The sequence below is a fragment of the Arctopsyche grandis genome, chromosome 9 (genome assembly GCF_051622035.1).
Source record: "Arctopsyche grandis isolate Sample6627 chromosome 9, ASM5162203v2, whole genome shotgun sequence".
Lineage (NCBI taxonomy): Eukaryota > Metazoa > Arthropoda > Insecta > Trichoptera > Hydropsychidae > Arctopsyche > Arctopsyche grandis.
The window spans coordinates 5,215,695-5,236,344 of record NC_135363.1 but is presented as its reverse complement, the minus strand read 5'-3'; the positions used below and the strand labels follow the sequence as shown (position 1 = coordinate 5,236,344).

The 20,650-nt window shown below is 39.1% G+C and overlaps 2 protein-coding genes across 2 annotated transcripts; both read right to left on the bottom strand.

Moving 5' to 3' along the window:
* Positions 1 to 19,215, bottom strand: LOC143917137 (cysteine-rich hydrophobic domain-containing protein 2). The gene is made up of 3 exons (XM_077438550.1): positions 19,026 to 19,215; positions 4,443 to 4,653; positions 1 to 2,308 (listed from the first exon to the last, which is right to left on the bottom strand). The coding sequence occupies exons 1-3, from the start codon at positions 19,160 to 19,162 to the stop codon at positions 2,141 to 2,143; spliced, it is 516 nt and encodes a 171-aa protein (XP_077294676.1). The 5' UTR covers positions 19,163 to 19,215; the 3' UTR covers positions 1 to 2,140.
* Positions 5,009 to 7,717, bottom strand: LOC143917145 (uncharacterized). Its single transcript, XM_077438558.1, has 2 exons — positions 5,903 to 7,717; positions 5,009 to 5,795 (listed from the first exon to the last, which is right to left on the bottom strand). The coding sequence occupies exon 1, from the start codon at positions 7,133 to 7,135 to the stop codon at positions 6,683 to 6,685; it is 453 nt and encodes a 150-aa protein (XP_077294684.1). The 5' UTR covers positions 7,136 to 7,717; the 3' UTR covers positions 5,009 to 5,795; positions 5,903 to 6,682.
* Positions 19,216 to 20,650: the final 1,435 nt, after the last annotated feature.

Below are 20,650 nucleotides of genomic sequence, written 5' to 3'. Positions count from 1 at the left end.
TACATTCAGTGCATCTTTAGATGCGTTTTGATCATTACATTAAGATAAAATTTGAACATGAGTATGCTTTAGCTTTACTAGGCCATCGTATATTGTTGCTCGTGCAAAATAGAAGTTCATTGATTGTCCATTGTAGTATTCAGCATTACATACTACATACTATGATAGTGCGAGGCTGTCGCGGTGACTTGCACTCGTACTGTCACATGCTCTTGGGAGACTATAGTGCCGTCAAAATATCGTATAATGCACAGCTTGTTCAAATGATTAAATGTACAATACAAAAAAAATTACACATAAGGCTGTTGAGGTACCTCTAATCACACAATAACTAACGAATACAAACAATCGAGTAATTTTCATTCAAAATTCAATATTGAAAAATACCTCTGCTATCGCATTTCAATAATAAAATATGTTTCCAATACAAAATTAGCACATGTATATCTATAAATGTATATTTCCTTTATTTAAACAAACAATTTCATGTATTTATACATAAATATCATACGTGTCGGAGCTCATAATATAATTTTGCGTGCGAAATATAAAACATAACCTACAAATATTTTTAGGTTAGGTTATCTCATTAATTGATGCCATAATGAGTTTAATTTGCTATCAACATATTGTAAGCCGCGTCCCATCGGTTTTACGATAAACTTGGGCCTAATCCTATACGAAAGGATGCTGTAAATCAGACTCTGAACTATCAAAAGTGTATTACAACCACCACAATGGCGATGCATATTACTTATACAAGTAGTAAGAAACGTCACATATGATCAACAATGAATTCACATCTCTAAGAGCAGGCCTGTAACCGAAGGACTCACTTTATACCATCAAATTTAGTTTATACAACTCAACTTACTCACATACATACATTAATATAAGCTGCGTTGAACTGGTTCAGTGGTTATGGAGCAAAGCCTGTGGTTGATTTTTTCAATTATAAACATCGTCGAGCACGGATGTTTTATATACCTTTATGATTGTGAGTGACGCGTTAGAGTACTCTATAATGTCACTGTGACTAATATTATGTTAAAAATAAAATAAAGAGCTCCGACACATAAACCCCTCGACGTACAATAACATTTTTAATAATAACAATTATACAAATTAACACCCTGATCGTTTAATAATTAATAATATAATAATAAAAAAATAAAGACACATCGACCGATTTAAAAAGACTGAACTTGTCATGGATGCGGTTACCGTCGAGAGGCGGTTCAGTTGCATAAAAAAAAAAAAAACCATGCATAATATTCATTAATTAGAGTTAAGTTACATTTTCACAGACAGCGCCGCAGGCCGTTTACGGCACTCGGCGGACACACAACCGACATCTGACACAATAAGGGCCGGGCCGCACCGTGCGACTTGGTTGAGGGCGACCAGACCAATGCATGCAGGTAGATGTGACATGCCACACCCGTCAACTTGTTTGTCGCACACATTTCCATTCATTTTTTCGTGTCGCGCAACTAGTCGGCCGACAAAGTTGCACGGTGCGTCCCAGCCCTAAGCGAACAAATTGATAAATAACACCACCAGAGGCGCTTTTACGAATCCCCCCTCACACACCGAGCCCCGCTGGCATTTCAAATATTTACCCATCAGAGTGCCAAATACCGATTAGACATCGGCCAAACGCCTCAAAAGCCGGCAGCATTACTTTGGTAAATTCAATCCAGTGTTTTTTTTTTAAACAAAAGAAAAAACCTATAATAAATTCACAACTAAAATTACAACGAGTATGTGAGCGAGTGCGTTCAACAGCTAAACGCCACTGGAACGATTAATATAATAATATACACACGTCGATAACATGCATAATATATATTCAGCATATATCACATCATGCGCTCCATCCATCGTCAATAATATAAACATATTATAACCTACAATGAGATGACACAAATTAAAGAGAGATCTTTGTTTTTATTATTCAAGTCGAAACTCAAGAGTATTTCATGTCAACAATACTCTTTTTCGATTTCGACGCATCGAGGGTCGGAAGCTGCTAGTCCCGACGGCTGGATAAATTTAAACATACATACATACATAGTGTTTTTGTTTTGTTTTTAATACAGTTAATACGCATTGTCTCTCTTGCCGTATCCGTTGTGTATTAATCGGGTCTGTATATGGGCAATTTCGGTATGAATTCTATGAGCAGTACGTATTCCATCATCGACGAAGAGTCGCAGTGTTGCTTCGTCAGTCTCCATCGAAGGCCTAGTTTATTGTACAGGTGGCTGTTCTCCCACTCGAGCAGTTTGTCCAGCGAGTGCTTTGTCTGAAATTCATCGATACCATTATTCAAAAGAATTACACATATAATACGGGCGGTATTCATAAGTGCTCGGTGAACAAGATAAACAAGATGAAAAACCAATCATTGTTTTGAATGAATCATATTTTAAGATTTTTATAATAATAACGGCGGAATAAATTTTGAAAATGATACTTCGTATATATCGTCATCAGACGCTATTATTTTTACAAGGATATGTTTCACTTCGCTAATCGTTCAGGTAGGGTGACCGTCACCGCACCGACTTTACAGTTGTCTTCGACCATATGAATTGTCAGATCAGTATTTTTCAAAGTGGTGATTTCTGTATTCAATTTGGTATGAAATTTATATACATTTCAATTTATTTTCACGTGATTAACGATATCTATCTTATGGGTGACCGTGAAAAAGTCGAAAATGTTCGTTTACCATGCATACATATGAAAAACGGTTTGTATATACATATATAAAAATCTCTCTCCCCCGTCGTACATCCTCACTTAATTTGCGCGAGCAGGATACAACAGGAACAAGAGGAACAGCCTTTTCTTCCCGTATACTGCGCGCGCACATTAAACAAGGCTGTATGACAAAAAGAGAGATAATTTCACCGCATGCCACTTATATATATTATATATACATAGTACCGTTTACCATGCACCCTTTTTTTGATCTTTCGATTTTCGATCTTTGCCTTCCGATATTTGATTTTTCGATCTTTTGACTTCGGTGCCGTGAGGTAGACCCGTTCAGGTAATATGAATCGGTTTGAAACTTTGCTATTTTGGTCACCGATAGAAATTCAAATCGCTTCCAATAATTCTATGGTGAAAAATAATCGTAATAAACGCGTTTAAGAATGCAAACAGTTTGGAGACGATGACCTTTTTGAAATTGAATGCTCGATAGAAAAATCGTTTAATTTTTTTCTTCAAATTTAGTCACGACTTTCACCGATACCAAACATTCAAACAAATTAAAGCATGAACTTCAAACACACAAAGGGCGAAAACACACTGAGTGGTACGTGTTTTTTTTTTTTAGATACTTTTAAACATGCTAAAAAAACGCAGCACTCCTATCCCATATATGTACATGGTACACAGTCCTAAAAATCACCCCCTGGAGTATTTCAGGTGATATTTTATCCTTGCTTGACAGTTATCGATAACAGTGAATCCCATATTTGAAGAAATGTAGGAGAAACATATGCACTCGGCACGTGCAACTACACCCAAACTCGGTTTGGGGAATACCCACTGTCCCAGCCGGGAGCCAAGGACATGATGTTCCGTACTGCTCAGTATGTTTTTTATGCCCTTAGGTCGAAAACACACAGAGTGGCACGTGTTTTTTTTAGATACTTTTAAAACGCAGCACCCCTATATCCCATATACATGGTATGCAAACTTTTCGATTGCAAATGAATATGCATACATGTGCTACCTCCCTAATATATGCATTCCGCACGTGCAACTACACCCAAATTCGGTTTGGGGAACAACCACTGTTTACAAGCCAGGGACGTGAGTTGCCACAACACTCAGTGTGATTTCGCCCTTAAGCAACAAAAGCTGCATAATTACATACTCATTTTCATTTTGCAACTTTGAAGTATTCCGATTTACACACGAGCAAAACATCAAGTTCCATTTGTGAACAACGCACAACAACAATCAAAGGCAAACGATAGAAGATTTTTAATTATATACCGGTTCGTTGAATTTTCTATTTCGAGCCCCGGTGAAACATTTCAAAGCAACGCCGAGTTGCTCAATTCAAAGCAATAACCTATCGAGTACGATAAAATTCATCATATTTACAACTACACCTGACTGACTACACATGTGCAAGACTATAAACGTATCGGATTTTAAAGTCTCAGATATATTATATTTACTCAAATATACAATTGATAAAGAGTTAACAGCAGATGACCGGCTAACAATGCATGCTATCCTTATCTACGTACACTTCCGACGCGTGTTCGAAAAATAAACAGCACTTGCGACTGTTCATAATTTTAAAATGATAAAAAATTTGACGGCCCGCAAGAGTCCACAGTGTCGAACACTTGTGAATAGCACCGACGTATATATATATGACGTGATCGATCGGCGAAAGCCGGGCTTACTCTTTTGCTGAGGCATATGACCGGCCACAGGGAGCAACCGAGGGTGCAGCAGCAGCAGACGCATCCGCAGAACAGCCATTTGACGTTGACGGGCAGGGTTTTTTTCAGGACGCTGTTCACTCGCATCACAGTCGCTTGGAACTCCTCGGGTGCGACGCGAGACTGCAGTCCGGGAGGAAACTCGGCGCTGAAACGATTGCTGAGACCGAAGCTGTAATATAAAAGTTTTTATTTTTATTTATTTATTATATCAATTAATCATGCACACTCGCCTAACAGATTAAGCTGTGTAATTGCTCCAAAGCGACGAGCTACATAATTATTACATAAATCGAAACCATACACGACATCTATGGCCAGACATTGCAAACATCGTATACAATGCGATCAATAACATTTTCATGTAACAATACGAATTTATATTCAATAAACATCCACAGAGACCAGTGGCGTAGCCAGGATTTTGTCAAGGGGGGGGTTTTGACATGAAAAAAGGCAAAATAAGTTAATTAATATAAAATCACAACATATAAAAATAAAGTAAATACGTAATAAAAATATAGTACTGTTGCGTAGGGGTGGGTGGAGGATCCAAGTAAAAAGCCAACAGTCGTTTCACAGCATTTATTGATGATTAAGGAGTTACACGTATTGCTAGTGTTCAATCCAGAATGACCTGATATCGCCTACGTACCGCCTTATAAGGGGTAGATCTCTCAGGACGTCTAATCTGTTTACCTACAGTATAGTCACGTATTCGGATATGTATTCCCACGGTATGAGAAGTGCAATTATTGTTTAGCTTTCATGCACTTAGCTCGTCGCTAATCCCTAAAACCACTTACACCGGTCTCACGGTCTCTCAGGACGTCTACCCGTCTTAATCCGCTCGCAGTTACTCGGCGGCTCTGTTTAGTATACGTTACATTGCCCCCCACTTAGGTCAAATCGTCCCGATTGACCAACAAATCATAACTGATAAATCTGCAGTAGTAACATTTATCTTCGATATCAGTCACAGTTACATTTACCATTACAGTCGTTATCTTTACAGTTACAATGGAAACAATGACATTTAAAATCTATTACCGTTACATTAACGTTACCTTTACAATTTAAATTCTGTTACAGTTAGATTAACGTCACCTTTACAATTTAAACAATTACATTAAACCTTCGTTAAACTTCAATTTACGACACCTTTACAATGTAAACAAAAACATTTAAAATTTCGTTACACTACGATTTACGTCACCTTTACAATGGAAACAATTACATGAAAACTTTCGTTAAACTTCAATTTACGACACCTTTACAATGTAAACAATTACATTACACTTCATTTTACGTCACCTTTACAATGGAAACAATTACATTAACTTTCGTTAAACTTCAATTTACGTCACCTTTACAATGGAAACAATTACATAAAACTTTCATTACACTTCACTTTACGTCACCTTTACAATGGAAACAATTACAGTTATATTTCTAATCCCCTAAAATTAGTCATCCGATGTTTTACATTTGGAAATCATTCTTTGTCAGCTCTTCGGTCCAAAATTTTCTCACGTGTTTGGTCCATGTTGCTCGTATCACCAAAGTCCAAATTTGCTATGGCAGCCCCGTATTCCTGTCATGTGGTCCAGCATCCTGCTGCAGACCAACGTTCAACCCAGAACGTGCTCCAAAGCCATGTCCCACAAGAATGGCTCCCATCCTCACAAAAGTGACTTGGTCCATGTCTCTCGTGTCACCATCGTCCAAATTTGCTACGGTGGCCCAGTGTTCCTCTGTCATGTGGCCCAGCATCTTGCTGCAGACCAACGTTCAACCCAGAACGTGCTCCAAAGCCATGTCCCACAAGAATCGCCACCATCCTCACAAAAGTGACGGTTGACCCTGGAAAATGTGCACCCCTCAGTCTGCCACTCTGCTGGTGGTGCTTCTTTTCCGTTCCCTTGACCCTGGAAAATGTGCACACCTCAGTCTGCCACTCTGCTGGTTGTGTTTCTTTTCCGTTCCATTGACCTTGGTAAATATGCACCCAACAGTCTGCCACTCTGTTGAATGTGCTTCTTTTCCGTTCCATTGACCCAACTGAAATCCATTTCTTTCTGATGTATTTTCCCGTTACATCTGCGAGATGATCTAAACACTGCTGCAACTGTCCATGTATTTTTTCAGGTACTCGTGTTTCCACTAGTTTCCAACTAGATTTTTTTCGATGTTGACGTATATCAATTGTTCCACTCTCTCTCGTTGAAGTCGCGATCTGGCGTTTCTTCGGTTTCAAATGCCCTCACGTGGTTGATCCAAGTCGCTCGTTTCCCCAACGTCCAAATTTGTTGCGGTGGCCCCGTCTTCCTCTCATGTGGCCCAGCATCTTGCTGCAGACCAACGTTCCACCCAGAACGTGCTTCCTTTGCCATTCCCTCTGAAGCGGTGCCTCTATCCTCCCAAAAGTGACTTGATTGACTCCGCCGACTGACCAACCAACATTTATCCAATCTGATAAATATGCCTCTCTGCCGTTGCATGGTTCCGATTGAATTCCATTTCAATCCGTTTACTTTCCGACTCTTCCAATTAGACTCGACTAGTTTCCAATTAGATTTTTTTTTTTTTTTTTCAGTTCGTTGACATCTGCCCTCAACAAACAGTTGAAGGGAATAGTGGCTTGTAATCGACATCTCTCAGTTGTAGTCGATCTCCGCTCCTCTTCTGACGACGACGCCCTCCCGTGGATCGACGCCACCTACAGCCGCTAATTCCTGCCACCCGCGGTGAATTGGCGAACCGCCCTCGTTCCGGTCGCCCCCTGGACCACTCTGCAACTGCCGGATGCCGCTCTCCGATGCTGCCCTTGACAACGCCTCAAGTTGTCCTCTCCCGGCAGCACTTGTACGAAACCTCCCGTTTCGTAACCTCCTTCCGTCATCCCGATGACTTCTTGGCGGCCACCGCCGATAATGTCAAAGTCGAGTTGCAGTGATAACTGCAATTCGACAACCGAAAATGTGATGACCGATTCTGTGTGTTGCAGTGAAAACTGCATTTTTTTGTTTCGTGTCTCCATGGCTCGAACTCTCTCCTACAGCTCCCGAAGATGGCTTCGCTGTAGCTTCTCTTCCTTCGCTGGTGACTTTGTTCCACGGCCCATCTTGGATCCCACTTCTGACGACCAGTGTTGCGTCGGGGTGGGTGGAGGATCCAAGAAAAGGCCAACGGTCGTTTCACAGCATTTATTGATGATTAAGGAGTTACACGTATTGCTAGTGTTCAATCCAGAATGACCTGATATCGCCTACGTACCGCCTTATAAGGGGTAGATCTCTCAGGACGTCTAATCTGTTTACCTACAGTATAGTCACGTATTCGGATATGTATTCCCACGGTATGAGAAGTGCAATTATTGTTTAGCTTTCATGCACTTAGCTCGTCGCTAATCCCTAAAACCACTTACACCGGTCTCACGGTCTCTCAGGACGTCTACCCGTCTTAATCCGCTCGCAGTTACTCGGCGGCTCTGTTTAGTATACGTTACAGTACGAACAAAATTCAAATAAAATAAAAATAATGAATACTTTAAAAAATTACGAAATTCACAGATCCAATCTTCGCGTCTTTATTGTAAACATATCTAATGTTTTTTCTGCACTAACATTTTTTATTTATTATTTATTAAATATTATATCCCTATGAATATTTAATAAAGCAAGTAGTGTAGAAAAGCTCCGTTCACTTGTGGCTGTTGTCACCGGAAGTGTTGCTAGAAGTATGTAAATATTGGGGAATATTGAAGGATTGCAAATTGCAATTGCAGATAGTATGTTTTTTGGTCGATTTTCACTAGTACTTATATATTGTCATCACATTTCCAACTCTCCAGATAGAATGCAAGGCCCACAAAATATATCTTGGTTGTAAATTTCCCCCAAAGTCTTTATCTTATTTTTTAAAACACTTGATGGTTGAGAGCTTTTTCCATCAGGAAGCAAACATTGGAAATTTTCAAGTATATATTTATGGGTCCAGACCCCCCCCTACGCTACGCCACTGCAGAGACGTCTATGGAGAGAAACCTGAGATATAACACAATAACTCAAGATTTCGCAAGAGAAATGGGGAGCGAAAGCCAATTTTGCAGGAATCGTTTCAATGTTAACCAGAAAAATTGGCAAACTCTGATAAGAAACGACCGACCTGGTTACAAACCAAGGTCTGGCCAGCAGCAACCAGTGTGACTCGAACTCACAACCACACTGATCATAGCAAGACATACTAACCACTAGTCCAGTTTTAAATATTCACCAATAACATAAGATCAAACTTTACAAATCCAATTTAAATTGGCATTGATACTGAATAAATTGAAACTGTAATATTTAATATGCGATATTGCTTTTTTATACAGATAGTCTAGTAGTAGCCCTATCAAAGACAAGTTGTGTACCCTTTGTAAGAATCAGGCTGGATGGGGGAGATATTTAAAACGTCCAGGGAAAGGCTACCGAAGATGAAGTTCAAATATATGTACACATTGGGGACGCGACAATTGGTGCAAGTCCAAAAGGTTCAACGACAAAATGTACCCGAAAATTAGTGCACTGACAAAATGTACCCGCGACAAAATGTTCACCTATCATTTATACTAATTTAATAACGCCCGCGATGTATACGATAAAAAGTAAATTATTCATTTGAAATAAAGAAAATCAATAAATAAATTATTCATTTGAAATAAAGTAATCAGTGCACTAATTTTCGGGTACATTTTGTCGTTGAACCTTTTGGACTTGCACCAATTGTCGTGTAACCGTACGCGTTGTATATAGATATATAGATGATTAGCTATTTTGGTTCCTGATGCAATGTCAGATCTCAAGTCAATTAAGTTCACTGGGACAAATACCAGAAGACGATTTTCTACACAGTAAAAAAACTAGTAAAATACCCAAGAGTTCAGAAGCAAATACAAGCTCAATCAGTAATAGGATTAGTTAACGGAGTGTTGAGTCCAGCGTCCAGGTAGCAGAGATGAGATATCTGCTGGAGGTGTTAGATGCGATCAAAAATGTAACACATAACTAGAAAATGCAAGGACACAACTGAACTAATTTATATGCAGTAGCAAGTCCCAAATATTCAGATAAAAAGATGAGCTCAATTGGTATAGGATTAGTTGGCGGAGTTTTGAGTCCACCGTACATGTAGCGATGAGATATCTAGTTGAAGTATTAGATGGAATCAAGTATGTAACACATAACTAGAAAATGGGAGGACTCAATTCAACTGTTAAGGCATACATATGCAAGTGCCCAAAGATAATTTTCTATGCAGTAGCAAGACCTAAGAGTTCAGATAAAAAGATGAGCTCAATTTACATAGGATTAATTAGCAGAGGGTTGGTCCAGAATCCAGGTTGCAGAAATGAGATATCTAGTGGAAGTACTAGATACGATCAAATATGTAACACGTAACTAGAAAATAAGAAGACTCAATTAAACTGGTTAGGCATATACTTAAGTGCCCGAAGAGAATTTTCTATGCAGTAGCAAGACCTGAGAGTTCGGATAAAAATATGAGCTCAATTTGCATACGATTAGTTGGCAGAGCGTTGAGTCCAGCGTCCAGGTAGCAATAATGAGATATCTAATTGAAGTACTAGATGGGATCAAATATGTAACACATAACTTGAAAATGGGAGAACTCAATTAAACTGGTTAGGCATACATACACTTGTGTCCAAAGAGGATTTCTAACGCAGTAGCAAAATACCAAAGAGTTCAGAGAAAAAGATGAGCTCAATCCGCATAGGATTAGTTGGGAGGTTGGGTCCAGCTTTCTGGGTGCACAAATGAGATATCTAGAGGAAGTACTAGATGGAATCATGTGATATGTAATACATAACTAGAAAATGAGCGGAATCAACTAAACTAGTCAGGCATACATACACTTGTGTCCATAGAGGATTTCCAACGCAGTAGCAAGACAAATAAAATAACCAAGAGTTCAGAGAAAAAGATGAGCTCAATCCGCATAGGATTAGTTAGAGGGTTGAGTCCAGCATTCTGGTTGCACGAATGAGATACCTAGAGGAAGTAATAGATGGGATCAAATATGCAATACATATCTATAGAATGAGAAGACTCAATTGAACTAGTTCAGCATAAACTTAAGTGCCCGGAGAACTTAATTGAACTGGTAAGGCATACACTTACATATGTATGTAAGTGCCCGAAAAGGATTTTCTATGCAGTAGCAAGACCTAAGAGTTCAGATAAAAATATGAGCTGAATTTGCATAGGATTAATAAGCGAAGTGTTGGCTTTAGTGTTCAGGTAGCAGAAATGATCTCATCTAGAGGAAGTACTAGATGGGATCAAATATGTAATATATGTATATCTACAAAATGAAAGGACTCAATTGAACTGGCCAGGCATACATTTAATCTGCGGTAAAATAACGCACGGTGACCCAGGAAGGGTTTACACAGATCGTTAGATGAGCTCAATCTCTGTAGGATTAGATGAGTGAAGTTCAGGAGCCGGCAGTTCGGAGAAACAAATTCAATATGTAAGACTTAAGTTGTCTAGAAAATGAAAGGACTCAATTGAACTGGTTAGGCATACACTTACATAAGTGGATAGGATTTAATCTGTGGTAAAATAACGCACAGTGACCCAGGAAGGGTTTACACAGATCGTTAGATGAGCTCAATCTCTGTAGGATTAGATGAGTGAAGTTCAGGAGCCGGCAGTTCGGAGAAACAAATTCAATATGTAAGACTTAAGTTGTCTAGAAAATGAAAGGACTCAATTGAACTGGTTACGCATACACTTACATAAGTGGATAGGATTTAATCTGGGGTAAAATAACGCACGGTGACCCAGGAAGGGTTTACACAGATCGTTAGATGAGCTCAATCTCTGTAGGATTAGGTGAGTGAAATTCAGCAGCCGGCAGTTCGGAGAAACAAATTCAATCTGTAAGACTTGAGTTGTCTAGAAAATGAGAGGACTCAATTGAACTGGTTAGGCATACACTTTCATAAGTGGATAGGATTTAATCTGGGGTAAAATAACGCACGGTGACCCAGAAAGGGTTTACACAGATCGTTAGATGAGCTCAATCTCTGTAGGATTAGGTGAGTGAAGTTCAGCAGCCGGCAGTTCGGAGAAACAAATTCAATCTGTAAGACTTGAGTTGTCTAGAAAATGAGAGGACTCAATTGAACTGGTTAGGCATACACTTACATAAGTGGATAGGATTTAATCTGGGGTAAAATAACGCACGGTGACCCAGAAAGGGTTTACACAGATCGTTAGATGAGCTCAATCTCTGTAGGATTAGGTGAGTGAAGTTCAGCAGCCGGCAGTTCGGAGAAACAAATTCAATCTGTAAGACTAAAGTTAAGTGTCGGCAGGTACGACTTGAAAGATGTTGGAAAAAACATCTTACAAGATGTTATTGGAACTGAATCTGTGTATATATATAATTCAGCACTGTAATGGAAATACTAGTAGAAAAATAAGTAAAAAAACAATCACACAGAAAATTGCTTACATTAAAATTTCACCTAGATAGATAAGCAACACATATCATACACACACATTAACTTCCAGAGAACGGCTTCGGCGCATAATATGTAAACATACACGGACGGAATCGGGTTTGCAATAAACCAAGACATCGTTCAACGTTCAACGTGATTGAGGTCAAGCAGAATGATTATGTTCAAAATGCGTTCCCTCTAAGCACGGTCAAGTGATTCAATTGCACTGTTTCGGCCACACGACGACATTTTGACGATAAAAGTTCACCGCAAACATCACATTGTACACACACTAGCTGCGTCGCAAAAACTTGAACTTTAGCGCGTGCGAAAACGCATTGTAATCGAATACACTCGGCCCGCTTCTGGTCGGAAGTAAATATTTTGTCAGTCGTGTGATAAATATTTATATGTTGTTGCCCTCGAGAGATTGCCGCCGATGTAATGCAAAAGCCGATTCAGGATCCGATGCGAGCATTCTTCGTCGATTTTTATTTTATATTCAATTTATTGGCGCATTAGGAATTCATGTAATGCCACAATGGTCTGAACTTTAAAATAAATAAATTCATTTATACAGGGAACGCCTAACAGGTAACCCCAATTCGCCTTCCTGGCCAGAAACATTGTACATTTGATACAAATATTATTAGTATTGTTGCGTAAGGGTGGGTGGATGATCCAAATAAAAGGCCAAAGTTGCTTCACAGCATTTATTGGGTGATTAAGGAGATCCACGCAATGCCAGTGCTCCTTCCAGAACGACTTGGTATGGCCCAAGTACCTGCTTATAAAAGGCAGGTCGCTCAGTGCATCTTCCTCGACACGTTTGATTACCTATTGTTATAGTCACGTACCAGATATGCAGTCCCACGGTTTCGCACTATCAGTTCTGAGAACTCTAGCGGGAAGTGGCTGGGTGCCGTTACCGACCACTAAGTCTATTCGGGGTCTCCATTGTTAGCCGACAGCACTTAAGCCTGGAGATAATCCTCGAAAACCAATTATAACGGCGGCTCCTTTTAGCATATGCTACAGTTTTGATACAAAGTACATAAATACATATCAATTAACATCCACAGAGACATCTATGTATGGTCAAATTTGTAAATTTGCAGCATTTTATTCAATTGAGCGACATTCGAGATTTTGCGAGAAAATGGGTAAGGTTGCCAATTTGTTGGAACCGTTTCGATGAAAATTGCCAAACTCTGATAGGATACGATCACAATTATCCAAGTCTGACCAGCATCACTGCCGAAATACGATGAAATTCTCTTCAAATCGTGGTCAACCCAGGGCTTGAACCCGGGAACGTCACGGTGGTTAGTGTTAGCACAACCACCTCAGCTATACTTTTGATTAAATGTATATTTGTACATAACCAGCTACGTGGACTAGTGGTTAGCATATTATGCTTTCGAACGAAATGGTCACGGTTCGATTCCCACTAGTAACTGTTGGCCAGACCTTGGTTTGTGACTCCAGGTCAATCGTTTCCTATCAGAGTTTGCCAATTTTTCTGATTTTCATTGAAACGGTTCCTGCAAATTGGCTTCTCCTTTCCAATCTCTCATGCAAAACTCAAAATTATTCAGCTTCTTAAGATTCGTCAATTTCTATAAAAAAAAATGCTGCAAAAATTTCTCCATAGATGTCACTTTGGATGATTTTTGTATGAATTCGCATCGTATAAAAATGCTTGTATTAATTGTATTATTGTATTTTATCTGTATTAGTACACTCGTCGCTTTGGAGCAATCTGTAAAGACGAGTGTACAAGTTCGATTGAAATAAAAATAAAATACCGAGGTCGCACGTGCATATACAATTTTTGCGATGTTATTATCCCTACATTTCTTCAAATATGGGAATCACCGCTATCGATCACTGTCAATGCAAGGATTAAAAAATATCATCAAAAACACTCCAAGGGGTGAGGTATGCGAAGGAACGCGACGGTAAAGATTCGGCGTACCAAATGTTAATCTTAATGTCTCTCTAACCAAATGTTAACCTTAATGTCTCTGTGTAAACCTTAAGAATGACGCTAAAAATGCTTGTATCAATTGCATTATTGTATTTTATCTGTGTAAGTACACTCGTCGCTCTGGAGCGATCTGTAAAGGCGAGTGTACATGTTCCGATTGAAATAAAAATAAAATAACAAACTCTGATAGGAAATATGGGAATCACCGCTATCGATCACTGTCAAACGAATGTCAATACAAGGATAAAATATCATCGAAAACACTCCAAGGGGTGAGGTTTGCGAAGGAACGCGACGGTAAAGATTTGGCGTACCAAATGTTAATCATAATGTCTCTCTAACCTAATGTTAACCTTAATGTCTCTGTGTTAACCTTAAGAATGACGCTAAAAATGCTTGTATTAATTGCATTATTGTATTTTATCTGTGTAAGTACACTCGTAGCTCTGGAGCGATCTATAAAGGCGAGTGTACATGTTCCGATTGAAATAAAAATAAAATACCAAACTCTGATAGGCAACAATCGACCTGGAGTCACAAATTCAAGGTCTGGTGTTTCTCCCAGGAGAAACCAGTGAGATTTGAACCCGTGACCACTCTGTTCAAAGCATTATATGCTAATCACTAGTCTATTCTGCTTTCAACAGAACACGTACAGAAGTCAATTTACCGTCGACAATTTAAATGACTTATTATGTCGACGATAATAATAATGATATGATTTTTGGCGAAGTTTGGCACAAGTCTTGCGACGTGGAAACCGCAAATTTATTAAAAATATCATTGTGGTTAAGGGCAAGTGTCCAAATGTCTACATAATACACAGTTTTGAAAAAGCAAGGTTATACAATTTGCGTTATGATAACACATTTTTTAATAATACATTAATGTTGTTCCTGTGTTTACCGAACATATTGACATGACGATAAAAATTATCGTAATAATATTATGCGATTTGTAATCTATAGCAATTAACAATTCGGTGACTGTTCATTTGTGGTAGTAATTTGAAGAATTTCGACTAATCATAATATTGCTGTGGTATTAGCCACTTTGTTCAACTGATATATGTCCATCTAATAGACGTAATCGTCTGATTGGAGACTTGAAATTGTTGAACTTTATATTTACTATCTAAACATTTAGAGGGCTAGTGGTTAGCATATTATGCTTTCGAGCAGGGTGTTCACGGGTTCGAGTCCCACTAGAGTCCCGCTGCTGGCCAGAGACCTTGATTTGTGACTGCAGGTCGATCGTTTCTCATCAGAGTTTGCCGATTTTCATTGAAACGGCTCCTGTAAAATTGGCATCTCCTTTCCTATCTCTTTTGCTGATCTCAAGTTATTCAGCGTCTTGAGGTTCGCCAATTTGATTATAGATTGCTGCATAAATGTCACTGTGGATGTTTATATATGAATTCGCACCGTATAAAATGCATATGTACATATATAGGGTTGGAATTGAACGAAAGGCTGATGTATGGACCATGGCTGAGAAAGGGTATGTTATGACCATAGAAGTAGAATGCATAGAATGGTCATTGTTAACAAAAGTACCGTCTAAAAGCGAGCCATCGAAGAGAGAGACGGAAAGTCAGAAGAGAAACAAGAGAGAGAGAGACGAAGTTTAGCAAACAATGAACAAACTCTGCCGCGCAGAGTTTTTGTAGCAACATTTTTGGAGGCTGAGAGCGATTCTATGCATTCTACTTCTATGGTTATGACCGATTGTGAGAAGGGGATGAAAAGGGGTAGACATGTAACGGTTAGTCGCAGTTGGACCTGTGCTCCGCGCGGTTGGTCGCTAAACCTCGGCACGTATCGTCTTAATAAACAACATGACTGAAAACGCACGTGTTTGGTCTTCACCTTAACCGCCTCATCCTAACCGTGTTCCTGAACAGCGTCATCTGTCAGGATTTTTATGAAATAAAATAAAAAAATAAAGATTGCATCACTATTTCCAAAGCGAAAATTTACCAGAGCATGGTCCACAATGTGTCAACTTGTATTAATAGATCATAAAAAAAGTGTTCTTTCTTAGAATAGTCATTCATTTTTTCCATTCATAAGATTTTGATCAATTGAAATGTACGTTATAAAATTAGTATCATTGCCGGCAATCTCTATCAAGCTTTATAGTCTTCTTCTCCTCAATACTGAGCGTCGTGGTCATTTCTATCATCTGAGATCTTGTGGATGATCCCCCTCTAATTCTCTCGGTCCTGTACCAAGTTGAAGGCAGGCTTTAGGGATGATCCCACCAGTTCTTTGATCAGATCTGACCATCTTATAGGAGACCGTCCTCTCCCTAGCCTTCCCCTAGTGTTCCGGTAACTACTAGCTTCTCCAGACTTTCCACATTCTTCCTGGCAATATGGACAAAGTAGGAAATAATTCTTTTCTACATGCTGTGGAAAGTCTATCTGAAACTGCTGGAATTCTCTTTTTCTTCGTTATACTTAGACTGATCGTCGCCGCTTTCACCATTCCTAAGCTTTCAGAAGGAAAGAATTCTATTTCTACATGTTATGGAGTATTTTTGAAACTGCCAGCTCTTCGAGGATGGAGACGTCCATGCATCTTGCGATCCATAAAATGCACAACATCTAAAATATCCCTTTCTCTTTTTTTTAATGACCGTATCTCGACTCCATACAATGCAATGAAGATCACTAAAGATCGCAACAGACGGATTTTCGTTTTCATTATATTATCAAGGCTTTATATTAATTGGGGCAATTGTTTAATCACGTCAAAGAATGCTCTAGAAAAATTTGAGCCACATACGGATTCAAATATGAGCATTTAAAATCTAATGAAATTTTCATATAAATCCACTTTTCTAATGAATATAAATTATTAATGACTTGATGTACGTATGTAACTTAATTTATAACTAGAAAAATGCGTCACAGTGGAAAATTGTACATAAATAAACTGTAGCTTAGTAGGAATATATGTTGAAAATATAATTCAACTCCTGTTTTATATGAATTATTCACGGAACTCTAGTTCAAATCGTGTGAAACATCATTATTCCGAAGAACGCGGTTTGAATAGCATTGCATCAATCACACAATTCTGACTAATTTAGCCTTTATATTTAACAGAATCTGGTATTTGATAACGGTCATGGCACTCAAGGCAATTTTACAGTCGGCCAAAAATACACTGCATTTGATTTCATTTACTATTTAAACTACCGAGCATGCCAGCATGTACATACATGTGCAATTCATTTCAATGAACCCTATCGAAAGATTATTTAATGCGACTCAATTTTGTTCACGTATGAATTCGTCACAATAAATCATACACATGTACATATGCAGTAGTTCATAATATGCACATAAACGTGTAGTTTTAATTCGCTTACAAATCAGAATGTATACCCATTATTGTTATTTAAATAGTTTTTTTTTACAATAAAAAACAGCGCAGACTAGTGGTTAGCATATATGCTTTCGAACGCAGTTGCTACGAGTTTGAGTCCCACTGGTTGCTGCTGGCCAGACTCCAGGTCGATTGTTTCCTATCAGAGTTTGCCAATTTGAATTATCAGAATTTGCCAACCAGCAGCGTGGTCTAGTGGTGAATGTTGAATTATTTCGTACTTGATGTTACGAGTTCGATTCCCGCTAAGTCTCGCTGTTGGCCAGACCTTGGTTCGTCGAGGTCGATCGTTTCTTATCAGAATTTGCCAATTTTTCTGATTTTCATTGAAACGATTCCTGTAAAAATTGGCGTTTCCTTCCCAATTTTCTGTTGCGAACCTTAAGTTATTGTTATATCTTAGGTTTCGCCATATTGCTCACCATAGATGTCTCTGTGGTTGTTTATCGGATATAAAATTCGTATTGTTACATGAAAGTTATTCATCGTTATTTATCGTATTAATACGATGTTTGTAATATCTGACCATAGATGTCAGATATTGTTTAGATTTACATGTATCTATGTAATAATTATGTGGACCAGGAAGGCGCATTTGGGGTTTACCTGGTAAGCCTTCCTGGTGTATTTGTATATATGTACATATGTATGTAATTCATCCGATTTTCATTGAAATGGTTCCTATATAATCGGCATTTCCTACCTATCTCTCTTGCTAATCTCAAATTATTTATTATTCCGTTAATATAGTCAAATTATTTATTAGCGTCTTGAGGTTTGCAATTTTGACTATAAAATTGGCAACCTTTACCCATTTCACGCAATTTTCGAGTTATCAGCATCTTGAATTTCGCTGATTCGTATAAAATGCTGTAATTTTGTCCATAAATGTCTGGCAAAATTTCCAGTTTTTCAGCACCTTGAAATCATTTGTCAAAATGTATCCCTTGATGTTTCTATGATGCATTGTTAGAAGTATTCTAAAATTGTATATCGGTGATTGTAATTGGCCAGGAAGGCACATTGGGGTTTACCTGTTAGGTCTTCCTGGTATATATATATATATATATATATATATATATATATATATATATATATATATATATATATTATTGTATTTTATTGCATATGTATATGTATATGTATGTATATATATATATATATATATATATATATATATATATATATATATATATATATATATGTATGTATGTAAAGCGTCTTCCATAGTGAAAGAAACAAAAAAAAAATATTACAACATGTACCAAACGGACAAAGACGGCAAGACAAGCCGAGGATAAAAATACAACACACGCAGTCGAAAATATACATCATGAGGTAAACAAACGGAATGCGTAATAATAGAACGAAGACGAGCGCACGTCATCGAACTGAGGCCTTTCATTGTTTACATCGAATCGAATTCCTTATGTATAGAATAGAAGGGGCGCAGTCTCAGTAAGTAGGCCGCCGCCCCCGCGTGCACGCTCTGAAAGGATTCGCACGTGTCGTACGTCATCAGTTTGACAGGAGCGATTTGACAGATGGCGCGCGAGGGGTAGGGGTGGGGGTAGGGGAAGGGAAGGGAGGGTATGACAGAGGGGAGTGGTGGTGGTGGCGAGAGTGCGATTGATACTGACACGGTCATGTTTCCGGCTCCGCGAACCACGATGGGGTCCGGCTGGAGGGGCAGCGGGGCGGGGGGCGCAGGCTCGGGGCTGGAGGCTCTGCCCGGCTCCGCGCTCTCCTCGTAGATCGCATCGAAGTCCGACAGCATGGCAACACCATCACAGTGCGCGGCCTCACCTCTCGACACGCACCGCCTACTGCCTACTGAACACCGAACACCGAGCGGGGTAGAGCGGTGGGGCGCACTCGTACCAACTTCAACATCTCCATCTGCCAGTGTGTTTTTGTGGAATTTGCGGCTTCTTTCATATTCCTTTTTTGGTAAAAGTCGGAATTCTCGACAGGGCGGACCCTCTAGGCTCGGAAGCGAGGCTCGGTCTACTATTGCCGTGCCCTGAATTAACTCGACTTTTACCTGATGAAATAAGGTCTGTTCATACTTAACAGCACTGCACGGCTTCAGCACTGCACGGCTTCAGCACTGCACGACTCCGTTTCAAATATGTCATTTTATTACATTTCTATTCATATCTACCTACACGTCGCGGTCACGTCACGTTTACAGCAATTTGGCCGAGTGCAAGGCAAAATCGGCTTACTTATACATTAGAGGCCATGACGACACGGCGCAATATTGTTTATATCGTATTGTCGAATACTTGCAATATGAATGCATACACGTACATTCGTAGCTACGCGTCAAAATACAAGTCAGCAAAAATGTTTCGACATTTCGAAAAATTATGTATAATCGCGCTGTTGTTGGAAGAAGAAGCTCAAGAAGGCATAAAAAAGCACGGAGGCGTTTTGATGTGCATCCCATGTTAAAAAATAGAAAAACCGATGGAGAGTTTTGGACACTGTATAACGAGCTTGTGGATAATGGACCAAATTTTTTTAAATATTTCCGTAAAAAATTAAATTTTTTTTAAATATTTTTTAAATATTTGCGCCAAAACCAGTCGAAATATTGAACAGCTGTCAACTATCACTATCGACAATTGGTCCAAAACAGCAAAGCGGCAGACTCATGGCACGTAATTCGCGTGTATATTTCCACGATGGCCAAAAAAACGGATACGATACGTTGACGGATGTTGCTGTAAGGTATGAACAGGAAATGTCGGGTACTGCTGTAAGCCTGCCGTGGCGTAAATGTGACGGTTGGTCTGAATATACCCATACAAAATGTACCAAAGAATACTTTTCGTACGGCCGGATACCTGCTGAAGTCGGTACGTGCTGACTAGGTATGAACAGACCTATACTCCGACGTATGCTACCTGGTTCGCATATAATTTCGGACGGTTTTTGGGAATTTTGGAACATCGTTTAGTCCTATCGAACTGAAACTTGGTATCGGTTTTTGAAATGCTAATCGATTCGATGTAATTTTTTTTCAATTTTTTAAGTTGACCGGAAATTGTACCTCCCCTTATATGTACATGGTAATTGGATTATCAGTCATTATTATTATTATTATTTGTCACTCAAGTTCTCGTTAGAATGATAGTTATCGTTATTATTGTGGCGGCTCTACGACATGGTCGAGTTTCGGTTACCATCCTGCGAGTTGGGACCAACTCGGCCGTGTTCGGAGCGCTATCGCCACTCCGTCTCTGGCTCTCATAATAAA